This window comes from Diospyros lotus, chromosome 1 (genome assembly GCF_014633365.1).
Source record: "Diospyros lotus cultivar Yz01 chromosome 1, ASM1463336v1, whole genome shotgun sequence".
Taxonomy (NCBI): domain Eukaryota; kingdom Viridiplantae; phylum Streptophyta; class Magnoliopsida; order Ericales; family Ebenaceae; genus Diospyros; species Diospyros lotus.
In genome coordinates, this window is record NC_068338.1 from 19,475,946 (window position 1) to 19,492,542 (window position 16,597).

Genomic DNA, 16,597 nt, shown 5'->3' on the forward strand with positions numbered 1-16,597 from the left:
TGGATAGTATGGCTTAGATTCCTTGAATGTGACATTTATAATTTATATCTTTATATCTATGAGACAATAGCGCTTGTAACCCTTTTTACAAAGGCATAACCCACAAAAACGCACTTATGAGCTCATGGATTAAGTTTTGTAATACTTGAGCTTCAGTCTTAGATGAAAATATATACACCTAAATACTTTTGGTAGGACTATAAAAGAAGTGAATACCTGAAGTCTTTTGAGTGAAGTGAAAAAGTGTAAGACTTCCAATGGCATGTGATTACTTAACTAAATAGTAGTTCACACAAATTTTCCCACAAAAACTTAAGTACAAGCGTAGAAAATAGTAAGGAAGGTGTTACCTCCAAAATGTGTATTTTTTCACTCAACTACACCATCGTGGGTATACTCTATTCCATTATCCAAATGCATCATTTTGATTTTCACTCCAAATTGTGTTTTTATCATCTTTTGAAACCACTTGAAATAGGGGAGACTTCACTCAACTCTAGGAATACCCAAGTGAGTGCTAAAATAGTTTATAAATATCACAAACAAACAACACTTATAAGTTGACGTAATTTTAGTAGCTCTACAAATTAGAATGAACCAAGGCAAAAGGACTAGAACTTTTATTGCTAACACTAGAATAAATAAATCTAAATATGTTTCACAAACTCACACACATCACATACTAACATTTATTTTTTATATTTGGAAAACAAAGATAGAAACAAGTGTTGCAACACACTAAATGCAGGATGCCCCAATTGAAGATGCCATATAAGTAGCTCATGCTTTGTAGGAATAGTCACCCCAATTTGATTGCTAACTACTCGAGCATCATTTTCTATATAATAGAGCCCATTATGCATCTTATCATATGCAATCAACTTTCTTATCTTTAGTTCCCGAAAAGTGCAATAAATAGGAAAAAAGTGACCTTACATTGTAAGCCATTTGTAAGGAAGCTAATAAAAATGAGACTATTAGAAAAATTTGGAACATACAAGACAAAATATAAGTTTAATGATGATACACTGGATCTCTCCATTCCCTGAGATGGGAAAGAAAGAGCCATTTGCAATGCGAACTTTCCCCTCCTAGATAAAGGAGTATATGATGTGAAAAGGTGGATTGATTAGTCATGTGACCTTGAAAAGTCAATATGTTAAAAAGATAAATCAAAGGCATTTAAGGAAATACTAGATTTAGCACATAAAAGAAGTAGGAGAGAAACATGAACTAGAAAAGTCAATAGAAACCTATGGCTGAGAAGTATTGAGCAAGGTCAAAATTAAAAGAACACAAATTTAATATCGTTAAACCAAGGGCAAGCCCAATCAGAGCTAAGATGGTGTTAGCTGTGCTCACTGAGAATTGAAAATGAATTAATTTCATATGATGTTAATTTTTAAATTAATTATATTATTTTTAAATATGTATATTTAATTAAATTTGGTAACATAGTCTGGTTATTTTTTAATCAAATTTAACTTTACTTGTAAGGTACGAGCTTTCTTTCAAAACTTATTTAAAACATTTAAAGACATTTTCTTTCTTATTTACATTATTTTTTATTAGTCTTATTTAGATTTGGTTTTTCTTTTAATTATTTACTCTAAATATCAATTTATTTATTTATTTTAATTTAGAATTATGAAAAAATGGAAAAGAAAAGAACAAAAAAAAGAAAAAGAGGAGAAGGAACTGGCTGGCCAAGGACTCGGGCGGGTTAGCCCTGCCCCAAAGAAGGGCCCGACCGGATCCGTGGATCTGGGCGGGTATAGAATGGAAGAGAAAGGGGAGCTAGGGTTTGGGAAACCCTCCCTGCGGCTCTCTCACTCTCTCTGTTCCTATTCGTTCGGCCCTCGCCGGCCGGCCACGCTTGAGGAGGACACTGCCGAACAGTCTTCTCCGTCTCCAACCGCGGCAGGGACCTGGTCTACAGGCGTCAGCTTGACGGCCGCATCGCCTTAATCCGCCACCACCATCTCCGACGTCGCGCTTCACAGTCATCTATCGGATCAGAGGTAAGGTTTCCGGCGACCTTTCAGTTTCTAATGTATATATATACGTATATATATACACGCACAAAAAAGTTTCCCGAATATTAAAACCTAGATACACTAAGATCCAACCGTTAGATCTTTTTGATTTTTTGGGTATGTGGGTCACAAGGCCAAGGGGAGTCTGATGGTCGGTTCCGATCGTCGGAATCTGTCGTGGATGGTGCCTGGCGATGCTGTTCCGAAAAGGGAATTTTCTGACAAAATTTATTTTTAGATCTGGTAAAATCTAGCTGTTGGCTCGGTTTGATTTTTGGATATGTGAACCACCGTAGTCGAGAGATTCCGATGACCGGCTCCGACCATCGGAATCGTCGACCGGCATCGACTGGTAGCGGCTGCAGGCGTTTGGGTGGTTCTTCTTTGATTTTCCGGTGGGCAGTTTGAGGAACTACGTTTTGGCCTTTAATGGTTATATAAAATATGTATTGACCCTTGTGATTATAAAAATATGAATTTGGCCTTTTTAGTTATAAAATTTCAGAATGGCCCTTACGTTTTGAAAATTGTGAAATTGTCACGAGTTCATGACACTTTTGAATTTGGCAGTAAGTTTTCAAAATTATGACTTGACCCACTCTTGATTTACTGGCAAGTTCATTTCATTTAAGTTTTAAGCTATTGGGTTGGCCCAATTTCCCTTTACTAATAGTATATTACTATATTTGATGTACCGATGTTGATAATAGTATTTGAAACCGACCACTATGTGTCGCTTAGACAATTAGGCCTCGGGAGTGGGAACTTCAGACTTGGTGATGTCTGACCTCGGGAATGTAGCATGCAAGACAATGGAGCACCGGGGCTAGGATCCCCTGAGGTAGACTCCGACACTCAAGTCAGTAGAGTAAATGCAAGTAGTAGAAAATGTAAGAGTTTGAGACTTATTATAATTGGTGAAGACCCCTGTTTTTTTATAGGCAAGTTCGTTATAGGGTACCCAAGATAAAACCCGAGATGGGCGGGCACGGTTCCCGAGGACCCCGATCAAGCTGGAACGGGTCTCGCGGTCCAGTCTAGATTTTTCGAACTCCACTCCGGATTAATCTGCAAGCGTTGCCATGTGTCATTTTACTGGTCGTATAGGACTGTTCCCCGCTCCGTCTTGTAGGGTTGCCACGTGTTAGCTTCTCGGGCGATCCATGTGGCAAGCGAGACTACTAACGCATAGGGGGTATTTTAGTAATTTAGGCCAGGCCACATCACTTGCCCCCTACTCCTTTAGCCGAGCTCAAAATCACGTTAGGTCGAGGAGTAGCCTAGTTTCTGAAGTTATTTGAGTGTAGACTTTCCCCTAGGTGCGTAAGAGTATTTTTAAGTACGAAATTCACATTTAAGAGAGTCATTTATTACCTTGAGATTAAAATGAGTGTTTGGTAGGAGGGCTTGGGTCCTTCCTCTCCCCATTCCTCAATTACCACTTCACTTGACAACCAAGCTCCCAACTCTTGAGGTTAGTCTTTCCCTTCTCTCTCATTTTATTTCCTCATTTGCCTTTTCTTTTTGTATTATTTTTTTTTTTAACTTTTGGTCTAGCCGAGCTCGACTCTGCCAGATCTCGATCGTGGCCGAGTGCCGGGCTTGACCATGGTCGAGGTCGGCCTTGGCGCCTGGCCGAGCGCCAAGCTCGACCTGGCCTCGATCGGGGTCGACCATGGCCGCTCCCCCTTGTCGCCCTTTCGTTGTTGCTACCTTTTTTTTTTAATTAATTTAATAAAATAAGCCTCGACTTGACTAACATGTTTCTTATTGCTTTTTTGTCGCAAGTGTGGTTTGAGATTTCCCAAGCTAGGCTGCACCTGTTGAGCTCCTTTTGGCTCGTGCCTAGCTTAGGTTTTCCTTTCCTGACCTCTGTCTTTCTTCTCTCAGTTAATGATTCCTTTTTGTTGATCTTACTCATTTTTAGCATGTCTTTTTCTTCTTCTTCCTTTTCGGATTCAGAAACCTCAAATACTCGTCTTAGTAGTGAGGAATTGAACGTCGAATTATTTAGTCCCCCCTATGGCCCCCTTTGCAGGCAAAAAATGCTTAGGAGGCATAAAGGAGCTTCCCTTCTTCTTTCCTCAGAGTCCCATCTCAGTAGTGATCCTAACTTAGAGAACTTACCTGAGAATCTTAACTTAGAGATCTTAACTTAGGATCCTAACTTAGAGAACTTACCTGAGGATCTTACTATTGACCACTCCACTATAATTGAGAAAGAGTTCATTCTCCTCGTCAAGAAATACCACCTCATCCTTGATAATTATTGGTATAGAGAACCCAGGGGTTTGAAAGCCCACCAGGCCCCCCATGGTTGTATCATTGTGTATGAGCAAGCTCTTGCTGCCGGTCTTAGGTTTCCCCTCGCGGCTCACGTAGTTAAGGTGTTCTTTGTTATGAGGTTATGTCTTTCTCAATTAATTTCTAATGGCTGGAGGTGTCTTACTACTTTCATTCTCTGTTGCTGAGCTCGAGATATTGAACCCACTGCTCAACTTTTCTTTAGGATGTTTAAGGTGGTCCCTGCTAGTAAGACCGAACTTTGGTTCGCTTTCTTTGCCGTCAACCAGCGTTAGTTCGTCGTTGATGATCCTACCTCCGTAAAACGATGGAAGAGTAAGTTTTCCTTTGCTGGCCTGAAGGACAGGAATGTTGGCTTCGGGGTGCTAGCTGAGTTGGTTTTCCAACCCTCAAAGATTTGTGGTCTCAAGGTCTCGCATGACGAGCTTCCTCACATTCGGATTTTGAGGGAGTTGAACCCCATCAGTGCTCGGGCATTGATATCTGACTGTAACCTATACTTGGGGGGTCTATCAGCTCATGCTTGCTCCAAGCCTGATGTTACTCTGGGTAGTCTCTTTTTCCACTATTTTTGCACCTTCAATTTGTTGTTTTCTTTGCTATTGACATTTTGCCTTTATTTTTGTAGCTAAAATGGTGAGCACGACCTTTATTTGGGGAAAGAATAAGCAGCAGCCTGTGGAGGGTAAGGATGCTGCCGCTTCCAAGAAGGGGAAAGCTGGCCTGGATCCCTCCCCTACTGGGGAGGGGGAGTCTAGCCGTCTTAGGAGGAAGAAAACTTCTCAAGCCCCGAGACAATTACCTCAAGCACCCGAGTCTCCTCCATACCACCCTGACCATGTTCCTAACTGGGGAGTAAAGGAAAGCGATCTTAGCCGGAACACCCAGGTGGCAAGGCAAATGATTCATCACTTCGCAACTCCTGCAGATCGTCAAGTATTGGCTGAACATTCCTCAGAGACAGTGGAGGCCGCCTTGTGCAAGCATCTGGCCCAGGTAACCCCCTTTTTACCTTACTGGCATCTTTTAGGCTCAACTATGGTGCCTTTACTCAGCTTGTTTGTTACAGGTGGTCACATTTGTCTCGGACTTCTCTGAACGCTTTGCCCAGGCCTCTAAGAAGACCCTTGAGTTAGACACCCAATTGCACGAGAGGGACGAGCTAGTAGACAGTCAGAGGAAAGACTTGGGAGAGTTAACCTCCAAGCGACAGTCTTTGGGCCCACGCATTCAGGAGCTCGAGGAAGAGCTATCCCGGGTGAACTCACTCAATCGTAGATATGAACGCGAGTATGTTGAGCCCACCAAACTTCCTGAAGTGGAGGTGTTCATCCAGCAAAACTTGCAGGAGGCTTGGAGGAAGGGATTTCAAACCCATGCGACCGAGGTGTTACGAGCTCATCCGGACTTGGATTTGTCCAATGTTCGATCTATTAAAGAAATTGTGGCCGAGTTAGAGGAGGACTCGGAGGTGGCTGATGACTAAAACGCTTCTCCTGATGCTTGAGTTTTTTCACATTTTCTAGCTAGGACTTTTTGTACCTCCTCCAACTTCATGTATTGAATTATTTCGCTTTTATATAATGCTATTCTACTTTGATTCTTCACTTTTTGATTGCGAATATATGGGCTAAGACTAGTTGAAACTTGATCCTTTGCATAGTTGAAGGGATTAATTTGACCCTTGGTTCTCCTTTAGTCGACAAATTGAAAGGGACGGTCTAGGGCTCTTTACTCTTGGATTTTAGCAACTCCCTTTTGGAGGAGGGTGTTGGGTTCTAAGTTATTTCTGGCCATTAGTCCGCCTTTGGGGACGGCCTAGAGCTTTTGACCCCTGAATTTTAGCCACTCCTTCACAGAGGAGGGTGTTGGGCTAGAGTTTTTCCTGGCCATTAGTCCACCTTTGATTTGGGGACGGCCTAGGGTTCTTAACCTTCGGATTTTTAGCCACTCCCCTGCAGAGAAGGGTGTTGGGCTAGAGTTTTTCCTTTGCCATTAGTCCACCTTCGACTCGGGGACGACCTAGGGCTCTTGACCTTTGGATTTTCTTTTGGATGAAGAGAATCCGAATTCTTGCCATTAGTCGTAAAAGAGTACAAAAAGACTCGGGGCATTCCCCTTTTTATTGATAAAATTTCCTCAAGTTTTGCACATTCCAAGTATGTTTCAAATGCTTGCCTTCCATATCTTCTAGTCGATATGCCCTCGGACTTAGGGATTCCACCACCCGATACGACCCTTCCCAATTCGGGGTTAACTTATTCATGTCCTGAAGACGACTCACATCAAACTGTTGCAACACAAGATCTCCTGGCACGAAACTTCTGATGCGCACTTGTCGGTTGTAGTACCTAGCAATACACTGGTTATACGCAGCTTGTCGAATTCGTGCCAGATCTCAAAGTTCATCCACCAAGTCCAAATTACACCTTAACCCTTGCTCGTTCACCTCGGGATCGAAATGCCCCACTCGGTAGTTAGCCACCCCTATCTCAACAGGAATGAGAGCCTTCGAGCCATGACATAGTGTAAAAGGGGACTCTTCTGTAGTTGTTCGTGGTGTGGTTCGATAGGACCATAGTATGCTGGGGAGTTCGTCTACCCATCGACCATCGCTTTCTCCACTCGAGCTCGGAGTCCTTGAAGAATGGTTCTGTTTGTCAGCTCTACTTGCCCATTAGCTTGAGGATGGGCCACCAAGGTAAAATGTTGCTTAATCCCTAACTCACGGCACCATTCTTGTACGGACCGATCCTCGAATTGGGTGCCATTATTTGTTACTAGCACCTGGGGAATACCAAACTGGCATACGATGGATTTCCAAAAGAATTGCTTTACCCTCTGGCCAGTGATAGTCGCTATTGGCTTAGCCTCTACCCACTTAGTAAAGTAATCAATGGCCGCTATCAAGTATTTGTTTTGTCTGGATCGCTAGCGGGAAAGGTCCGATGATTTCAACTCCTCACCGGGCGAATGGACAAGGCGACGCTAGGTGGGTAAGTTCGGCTGTCGGGGTGTGAACCAAGTTTGAAGTCCTTTGGCATCTTTCACAAGTTCGAACTAGCTGCACATCATCGTAGTATCCTTGTCGGAGTGCTTTTTGAGAAAGAGACCGAGCTCTAATATGACTGCCGCAAATCCCCTTGTGGATCTCCCTTAGGATGTAATCGGCTTCGGCGGGTCCCACACACCTTAGCAGCGGCTGGGTGAAGGACTTCTTGTAGAGGTCCGGGCCAACCAGTAGGAATTTGGCAGCTTGGCTCCTTTCGGCTCTCTTGCTCCTTCTTTGGTAGCCACCCCTTAGTTAGATGTGCTATGATGAGATCCATCCAATTTTCTCCCCTATCCAAGCAAAGCTGTTTTGCTTCTGTCTCAATGCTTCTTTGGGGTAATGACTCCATGTAGACAGCCCGGGAATACCTGGGGAAGGAAGAAGCAACTATCCTTGAGAGAGCATCTGCCACGATGTTGTTGATTTTCACTACCTGGAAACGCGCCATGAGATTCTTAGCCATCGCCAAATACTGGGCCATAGTTTCCTTTTGGGCCTCGAACTCTCCTATTACTTGCTGTACAATTAAATTAGAGTCAGAATATACCTCCAGATCCCTGACTCCCATCTTCTCTGCTAGTCTGAGTCCGGCAAGAAATGCCTCGCACTCGGCCTTATTATTAGAGGCATTGAACTCGAAGTGGAGGGTATACGACCAAGCTTGTCCATCGCGGCTCTGGAGCAGTAACCTAGCACCGCTGCCCCTGACGTTCAAGCTCCCATCCACAGAGAGAGTCCAAGTCTGGGAAACCCTTTCGACTTCTTCACTTGGTAGAGTGCCTTCCATTATGAAGTCCACCAGAGCCTGTGCCTTGATGGCTGGTCGAGGGCGATAGTCGATGTCGAAAGCGCTTAGCTCCACTGCCCATTTGAGCATCCTTCCAAACAAGTATGGATTTCCTAGCACATGCTTTAAAGGCTGGCTAGTTAAGATGATAATGTGGTGTGCCTCAAAGTAGAGTCTCAGCTTTCGAGCGGAGATAATTAGGGCATAAGCCAACTTTTATGTCGGAGTATAGCGAATCTCGGCCCTGACCAGCCTTTTACTAACATAATAGACCGGTTGCTGAACTTTGTCATCCTCCTGCACTAGAACTGAGCTGACAACTTCATTTGAAGCAGCCAGATAAATACATAATGACTTCTCCGGCTGCGGCTTGGCTAGGAGCAGGGGGGAGACTAGATACCGTTTTAGCTGTTCAAAGGCCTCTTGGCATTCTTGTGTCCATGTGAAATTCTGGACTCGAGTCAAGGCTTTAAAAAATGGCTGTCTCTTCTCCGCTGACCTTGACAAGAATCTTCCCAATCTTGCCATCCTTCTAGTTAATCTCTGCACCTCCTTGATATTCTGAGGAGGAGGCATCTCGAGGATGACCTTTTTCTTTGAGGGGTTGGCCGCAATCCCCCAGTAACGCACCATGAACCCAAGAATTTACAAGCCGTAACCCCAAAGGCTCACTTGCCCGGGTTGAGCTTCATTTGATATTGGTGCAAGGTCCGGAGGCACTCCTGCAAGTCATCCGGATGTTGCTTAGCCAAGAGACTCTTGACCAACATATCATTCACGTAAGCTTTCATGTTTCGACCGAGCTGAGCTTTGAATAGTTTGTTGACCAACCTTTGATATGTAGCCCCGGGGTTCTTAAGCCCTGAAGGGCATAACCCAGTAACAATAGGGGGCCTTGTCTGTGATGAATGCAGTCTTTTCCTGATCTTCAGGGTGCAATGGAATTTGGTGGTACCCCTGGAATGCATTTAGGAAACTCATCAGCTGACACCTCACTGTTTCGTTAATCAACGCATCAATTCTGGGTAGAGGATAACTGTATTTCGTGCAAGCTTTATTGAGGTCTTTAAAATCAATATAGAACCTCCATTTCTCCTACCCCTTGGAGACGAGAACCACGTTAGTTAGCCACTCTAGGTAGTCAACTTCCTAGATGTGATTATCTTCGATAAGTTTTCCCACCTCAGCCTCTATATCTTTAGCTCGCTCTGGGGCAAACTTCCTCTCCCTCTGTCTTATTGGCACGCAATTTGGGTAAAGCCAGTGATGGGTTATGACCGTTGGGTCTATACCTGGCATATCCAGTGTAGACCAGGTAAACACATCACGATATCGTCGTAGAAGTGAAAGGACTTCAGATCGCAATGGCTCCTGTAACTTGGAACTGATTCGCACTGTTCGATTAGGCTCTTCCCCCAGCGGGACTTCCTCAAGCTCGTCCACTAGCTCTGAGGTTTTTGGCTCTTCTAGACCCTCCAAGACAAAATTGGTGACCACGCTAGGAGGGGCACTAGAACTCTGTCCCACCCTCCTTATTGGCCTTTGCCCTGCTTCCATACTCTGGGCCCTAGCTTGCTCCGGCTCCATTTGGCCCCGACCGGCTTGAGGAAAAGCATCCTGGTTCAGTCTTGAATTTGACTCTAACCCTTTGGTAATAATAGCATTCAGGGAGGCCTAATCTCGCCTGGAGTAGGGAATTTCAACACCATGTGATACGTGCTTGGTACCGCCCTTAGAGCACTAAGCTTGGACCTTCCAAAGATCATATTGTATGCTGAGGGGACATCAGCAACCAAGAAGTCCAACGCCACTTGGGATCTGCGAGAGCCGCTACCAACAGTCAGGGGCAGCTGGATCAGCCCCTTCGAATGTACCACCATTCCATCAAAACCTACTAGTGGGACTTGAATTGGCCTCAGCTAATCAAGTGTAAATCCCATTCCCAAGAACGCCCTTTTGTAGAGAATCTCCGAAGAGCTGCCAGGGTCCACCAAGATTTGCCTCATTTCCCACTCTCCTACCTGAGCAGTGATTACTAGAGGATCTGAGTAGTTGATGTGAATCGGAAGATCTTTCTCGGAGAAAGTGATGATCGCCTCCTCCTTTACTGCATTATTGGGAGTGGTGGAGCCTTCCCTATTCTGAACCCCCAACCAATTATCTTGAGTCCTGGGACCTATTCTGGGCCCACTCCTCCACAGGCTGTTTTCCTTCTCTCTGAGGCGGTGTCCGAGTTCACTTTCGGAAGTGATGACGAGGAGGAGACCTCCTCCTATTCTCCGGCTTGGACTCTACCTTGCCCGAGCTTGTGCCTCCTCTCCAAATGAAATCATGGAGGTAGCCTCAGTTGATGAGCTATTGAATCTCTTATTTCAATTGGATGCAGTCTTCTGTATCATGACTGTGGTCCCGATGGAATCAGCAATACTTCTTTTTGCTTCGAGTGTTGGGCGGAGACTTCAGTGGGGGAGGACGCTGCAGATAATCCTTATCCTCTAGTGCCAAGAGAATCTCTGCTCGACTTGTATTGAGGGGAGTATAACTCACCGGGCCTCCACGAATACCCCCAAAACCGAAGATCGCTCCACGAATACCCCCAAAACCGAAGCGATCTTTTGTTCGGGATGAGCGATATTCGGCCTTCTGTTCTTCCACTAGCTTTTTCTTCTCCTTCTCTCTTTCCTTCTTGTCGGGCAAGGACTTTTATATTGAGGGTTGTCGGGCAAGGACTTCTGTGAAGGTACGAGGTGGAGTCTTGGCCAAGACTGAGCGAATGGCCCAGCCCTCAAGCCATTCTGGAGGGCCACCATTGCAATCTGTTGATCAAACTCGTCGATGCTCAAAGCCTCCTCATTGAACCTGGCCATAAAATCCTTTAGGGACTCCCCTTGGTTTTGCTCGACGTTAACTAGAGCCATGGAAGACTTCTGGTGACGTTTCAAGGGAGCATAGTGGGCTAGGAAACATGTTTTCAGCTCTCCCTAGCTGTTGATGCAATGATGGGGAAGGCAAGAGTACCTCGTCTGGGCATGACCTCCCAAAGTAGCCAAAAAGGCCCGACACCACATCGCGTCCGACCCCGACTGCACCAGCATATGAGAGGAAAAGAGCTCTACATGATCATAGGGGTCGGTGTTTCCATCGTAGAGCTTTGTGGACGGGATACGAAACCTCTCTGGAGGAACCTCTGCCATGATGTTCTTACTCAGGGGTTGGTTAGAGCCGAAGTGGGGTAGCTCCTCCTTTCCCCTCTTGAGTTCCTGAACCTGCCACTCTAGAAAACGCAACCGCTGCTTCTGCGAGGTCCCTTCTTCCCGCGAGGGGGAGGAAGTGGATTCTGTCACCTTCAAAAGATGGATTTCTTGGCCTGACGGATAGGATGGACGAAGCTCCGGGGTAGGAGGAGGGGACTGGTGTTCTTCCTGATGAAAAGGCACCTGTCGACGACGCTGTTCATTTTGCTGCAGATAACCGGTTAACAACTCAATTAGCTGTTGAATTTGATTTTCTAGCTTGACGAGACGATCTTCTGGCATTGGATTGGCTGGAGGCGATAGATCCTCTCCTTGCGCCGGGGCCTCCAGATTGGCCCTAGCTTGGCTGCGAGTCACGTCCCTTCGGGGGGCCATCCAGTTAGTTATGGCAAGGAGTAAAATCGTTAACACTAGGTTGGAGGTGAGAAGATCGGGGTCTGAAGTGAGGAGTAGAAGTCCGAAGCATGAGGCATGGAAATAAGAGGTTGGCGAGTATGGACGTCGGCCCCACGGTGGGTGCCAAATGATGATGGTATTTGAGATCGATCACCACGTGTCGCCTTGACAATTAGGCCTCGGGAGTGGGAACTTCGGACTTGGCGATGTTTGACCTCGGGAATGTAGCCTGCAAGACAATGGAGCACTAGGGGCTAGAATCTCCCGGGGTAGACTCCGACGCTCAAGTTAGTAGAATAAATGCAAGTAGAAAATGTAAGAGCTTGAGACTTGTTATACCTGGTGAAGACCCTAGTTTTTTATAGGCAGGTCCGTTATAGGGTACCCGAGATAAAACTCGAGATGGGCGAGCACGGCTCCTGAGGACCCCAGTCAAGTTGGAATGGGTCTTGTGGTCCAATCCGGATTTTTCGGACTCCAATTTGGATTGCTTTGCAAGCGTTGCCATGTGTCATTTTACTAGTCGTATAGGACTGTTCCCCGCTCTGTCTTGTTGGCTTGCCACGTGTCAACCTCTCGGGCGATCCATGTGGCAAGCGAGACTACTAATGCGCAGGGGGTAGTTTAGTAATTTAGGCCATGCCACATCAGGTATACTGTTTTCTGTACATGATTTTGGCGATATTATGGTATATTTATATCTTTATTTTGTTATTTAGATTCTGGTATTTAGTTCCATTTTTTATTTTTGTATGGTGGATGGGTTTCCCACCCTACCTCTCTTATATTATTGAGATGATACAAAAATTTAATTTCTATTATACACCTCTCAGTTGTGGATGTTTTACTGTATATTATCTGTACTTGGGATTAGTGCCAGTCATGAACCCACCAAAATTTGGGTCATGACAATAAACTTGCTCTTTTATGTGTTCTTCCAGGTATTCCTCATCATTTGCTTCGTTTGGTTCTTAAAAAATTAAGGGCTTAGTTGGATAATTGGCAGACACATGTCCGAAACCTTTGCTACCTTTGCATTTAAAACACTGAACTAGCTAGTGTTTTGATTTCCAGTCAATTTGGGCCTTCCCTTAGTTTCTCTCATGAATGGAGTGCCCTGAGAGGTTGGCCTAAGACAAACTTAATCCTTTGGGGAGGGACTTGATCAAGAGGAGGATGAATGTGTATACACCTAACATGCTGGGATCTAGACACAAAAGTTCATGTTCTGGGCAAAAGAACGGGCGTGGACAAGGGTGTCTTTGCCTCTTAGAACTAGCTCTTTCCTAGCTTTATCATTAAGAAGAAGAAGAAGAAGAAGAAGAAGAAGCTTGAGAAGAACAGGAGAGAAGAAGAGAAGAGAAAGATTAGACGAGAGAGAAATTCAATATCAATTGGGAATCTAAATCCTAATATGATTGGATCCTATAATAGCTATATTATCGAACAAAAGTGAAAACAAGTGAAAATAACAAGATAACAAAATAAATCCTAATCTAAATCTAATTTCTAAAACCAAAAGAAAAATCAAAACAGGAAACATATCCCTATCTGGAGTCTTGGGACTGTTTACAGATGAAAATTAGGAAGCTCTCCAAAAATGTGGCGTTAAATTCATGATGATAGAACTATTGATTTTATCCTGACAATTCCAAAGGTCACATTTATTCCCATTATATTTTGGTGATGTTATCTATTCTGTCTGAACTACTCTGATAAGTGCTACTTAGAAAACATGGAAATTTAGATACAAGTTTCCCTTCAGAACATAAAATATTCTGTTTTCATGTCATTGACATTTTTGAAATTCTTTTCTTTGATTGTTTCCAATTAAATTAGGTTAACATTCCAAAAACCAAGAAACAGCAAGGCCAAGGAGAAGCACACCTTGCACAAGGTTAATATAACATCCGAATCAAATGTGATACTGAAACTACACTTTTTGTACTTCTGTAGTTTTGGTTACAGATGTGATAACATCTCTATGGATAGATTCCCAAAATTTATGCGAAAAAAAAAAAAAAACAGATATGCAGAAGTACTGTGTGACAAGCCAAAAAATATTGTTATATAATTTTTCCATATTTTTTTTCTTGCTTAGTTTATAGATGACAAATTTTGAGCCATATTTTTATTTTTGGTTATATGTCTTACAAATGAAAATTGAATTCATGAATTTAGTCATCTAAACCCAGAATTTTGATTGGATAGAAGCTTATTTTGCCATTGATAGTTGTGGGGAATTAAGAAAGCTTTGATGGAAACAAGACATGTATGGAATATCTGAATTGACATTGTGTATAAGAACTAGATATTTGGTCAACAAATTGGTTAGGTTTCTCCCTATCTAGCTGGGCACTCATGATACAATAAAGATTTCACAGAGTGAATTTGATGTTCTGAATTTCTAGTTGCGTTTCTAGCATTTTCTTATTTAGAATTGATAATGTGGATATACTTAAAAACTGCATTTCTGTCATCTATATATTTTAAGGCTTGCCCCTATACATGCATTTTTTGGTAACATTTAGGGATGTAAATGGGTCCCCAATGGGTCGCAATTAACCTCATTTAATATTAAAAGAAGTATAAAATGAGTATATAGGTATAAGACTCTTTTTGAAATTTATTAAAACATGTGAATGGGGTTCAATTGGGGCCCATTTTACATCACTAATCACAGAATGTAGACAACTTCTGTTGTGCTCACATGACACATTTCAACCTCCCTGCATAGAACAAGTCTTGATTTTCCATGTCATTAAGCATCCATGTTTCATGCCTAAACAGTAACTCATTTTTTTCAGTCTCTCCACAGGCGGGAGGGAAATGCTTACCATGTTCAACGCCACTTCTACTCTACAGTCTTTAAAAATGAAAATATGACATGACAAACACATTTGCCTTTTTCCTTTGTGTTTGTGAAATGTTGGTTCAAATGCGCATGTTCATGGTAGTCTTCGTAGATATGTCTTGTCTAATCTCTTAAAAGAAGAGAGATGGTGCCATATGCCTTGCATTCTTTTAATCGTTACATTCACTTTCTGCAGGACTCAGGAATCCTGAAAAATGGCATCTTCTTTGTCTTTATCATCTAAAAGGAGTAGGTCGGCGGTTTCCTTCTATTCTGAGTTCCTTCCACCTCTGCCTTTGCAGAAAAAAAATTCAGTTAATTTAAATTATACCAATAACCGGAGCTACAAAAGTCTCTGTATCTCAGCATCCCTTAAAGTTGTTCGTGATCAATCACTAGACAGGCATGTCGTGAAGCATAACAAGATTCGATTTGTCCAAAAACTAAAGACACTGCTTCTTTCAAAACCAAAACATTACATGCCTCTCCACATTCTCTCCAAATGCCGTTCCTATCTATCCCTGTCAAAGCCTCGTTCGTTGCTCTCCATGATCCATCGATATCCTTCCATTTTTGAGCTATTCACAATCCCAACACCTCCTACTCCACTCAATGCTACTAAACCATACTCTCAACTCTGTGTCCGCCTTACTCCAGCTGCAGCTGCGCTTGCAACCCAGGAATCACATCTCCGATCAACCATGTCGGTGGCCTTGGCTAGGAAACTCCAGAAACTTCTTATGCTCTCCTCCCACCACCGTGTCGTCTTATCAAAGCTTGTTCACCTTGCTCCAGACCTTGGCCTTCCCCCTAATTTTCGATCCAAGCTTTGCAATTACCACCCAGAGAAATTCAAGATTGTTCACACGTCCTATGGCCCTGCGCTTGAGCTTGTCGCGTGGGATCCACTCCTAGCTAACCCATTACCTGCTCCTGAAGCGAAGTCTGGGTTGATTGTTGACAGACCTTTGAAATTCAAGCATTTAAGGCTCCGGAAGGGGATAAATGTGAAAAGAAGTCATCGCCATTTTCTGATCATGTTCGGAGAATTGCCTGAGGTGTGCCCATACAAAACTCGCACGGTGGAATTAGCAAAAGAGTCCATTGAGGCAGAGAAGAGGGCTTGTGCTGTGGTGAGGGAGGTGCTAGCAATGATGGTTGAGAAGAGGACCTTGGTAGACCATCTGACACATTTTAGAAAGGAGTTGGGGCTGCCCAATAAGTTGCGAGGGATGCTAGTGAGGCACCCAGAATTGTTCTATGTGAGCTTGAAAGGCCAGAGAGATTCTGTCCTTTTGGTGGAAGGCTACGATGATGCGGGTGAACTAATAGAGAAGGATGAATTTTTCATCATAAAGGATCGGTTACTAGAGTTGGTTAGGGAAGGGAAAAGAATGAGGCGAGAGAGGAGAAGAAATGAAAGCGTAGGCAACGATGGCAATGATATTGATAACGAAGATGATTGCCTTGGCGATGATGTTTATGAAGATGATGATGATGATTATGAAGATTTAGATGACTTATTTGAATCTGAAGATTCTGATGGGGCTGACTTGGGTTGTGATTATGAGAGAGTTGAGTTGTTGGATCCAGAGGGGAAGCCTAAATTTTGGACTGCTGAAGTTGCTAATACTGTCAACTTCAGGGGCTACAAAGAAGATTTGCAACCCTGGTAGTGCATAAAATCTGTATTGGCTGTAGCAAGGTCTCTTTGATTGTTATGCATTATGAGAATTGCTGCTGTAAATTGTAATTGCCATTCTATTTGGTCATAGGTGTACAAATATATCTTCTTTATTTTCTAATTTTGTTTTTTGTTTTTCCCCCATCGATTATTACTAATGATTTGGTACCATGGACCAGGCCAGTCTGATGGCAGGCAGTGTATGATGATATACTAACGCTACCAGAGTA

At 43.5% G+C, this 16,597-nt stretch overlaps 1 protein-coding gene across 6 annotated transcripts; it reads left to right on the plus strand.

The window, feature by feature from the left end:
* Positions 1-1,703: 1,703 nt before the first annotated feature.
* Positions 1,704-16,511, plus strand: LOC127811370 (protein WHAT'S THIS FACTOR 1, chloroplastic). 6 transcript variants are annotated; one of them, XM_052351192.1, is made up of 3 exons: positions 1,704-2,021; positions 4,969-5,336; positions 5,410-12,477. In XM_052351192.1, the coding sequence occupies exons 2-3, from the start codon at positions 4,974-4,976 to the stop codon at positions 5,824-5,826; spliced, it is 780 nt and encodes a 259-aa protein (XP_052207152.1). In that variant the 5' UTR covers positions 1,704-2,021; positions 4,969-4,973; the 3' UTR covers positions 5,827-12,477. The 6 variants fall into 6 exon arrangements, with proteins under 6 accessions (XP_052207152.1, XP_052207124.1, XP_052207114.1 ...); XM_052351164.1 differs by lacking the exons at positions 4,969-5,336; positions 5,410-12,477 and adding exons at positions 13,669-13,726; positions 14,880-16,511 and having other exon boundaries at positions 1,724-2,021; XM_052351195.1 differs by lacking the exon at positions 1,704-2,021 and adding an exon at positions 3,828-4,889.
* Positions 16,512-16,597: the final 86 nt, after the last annotated feature.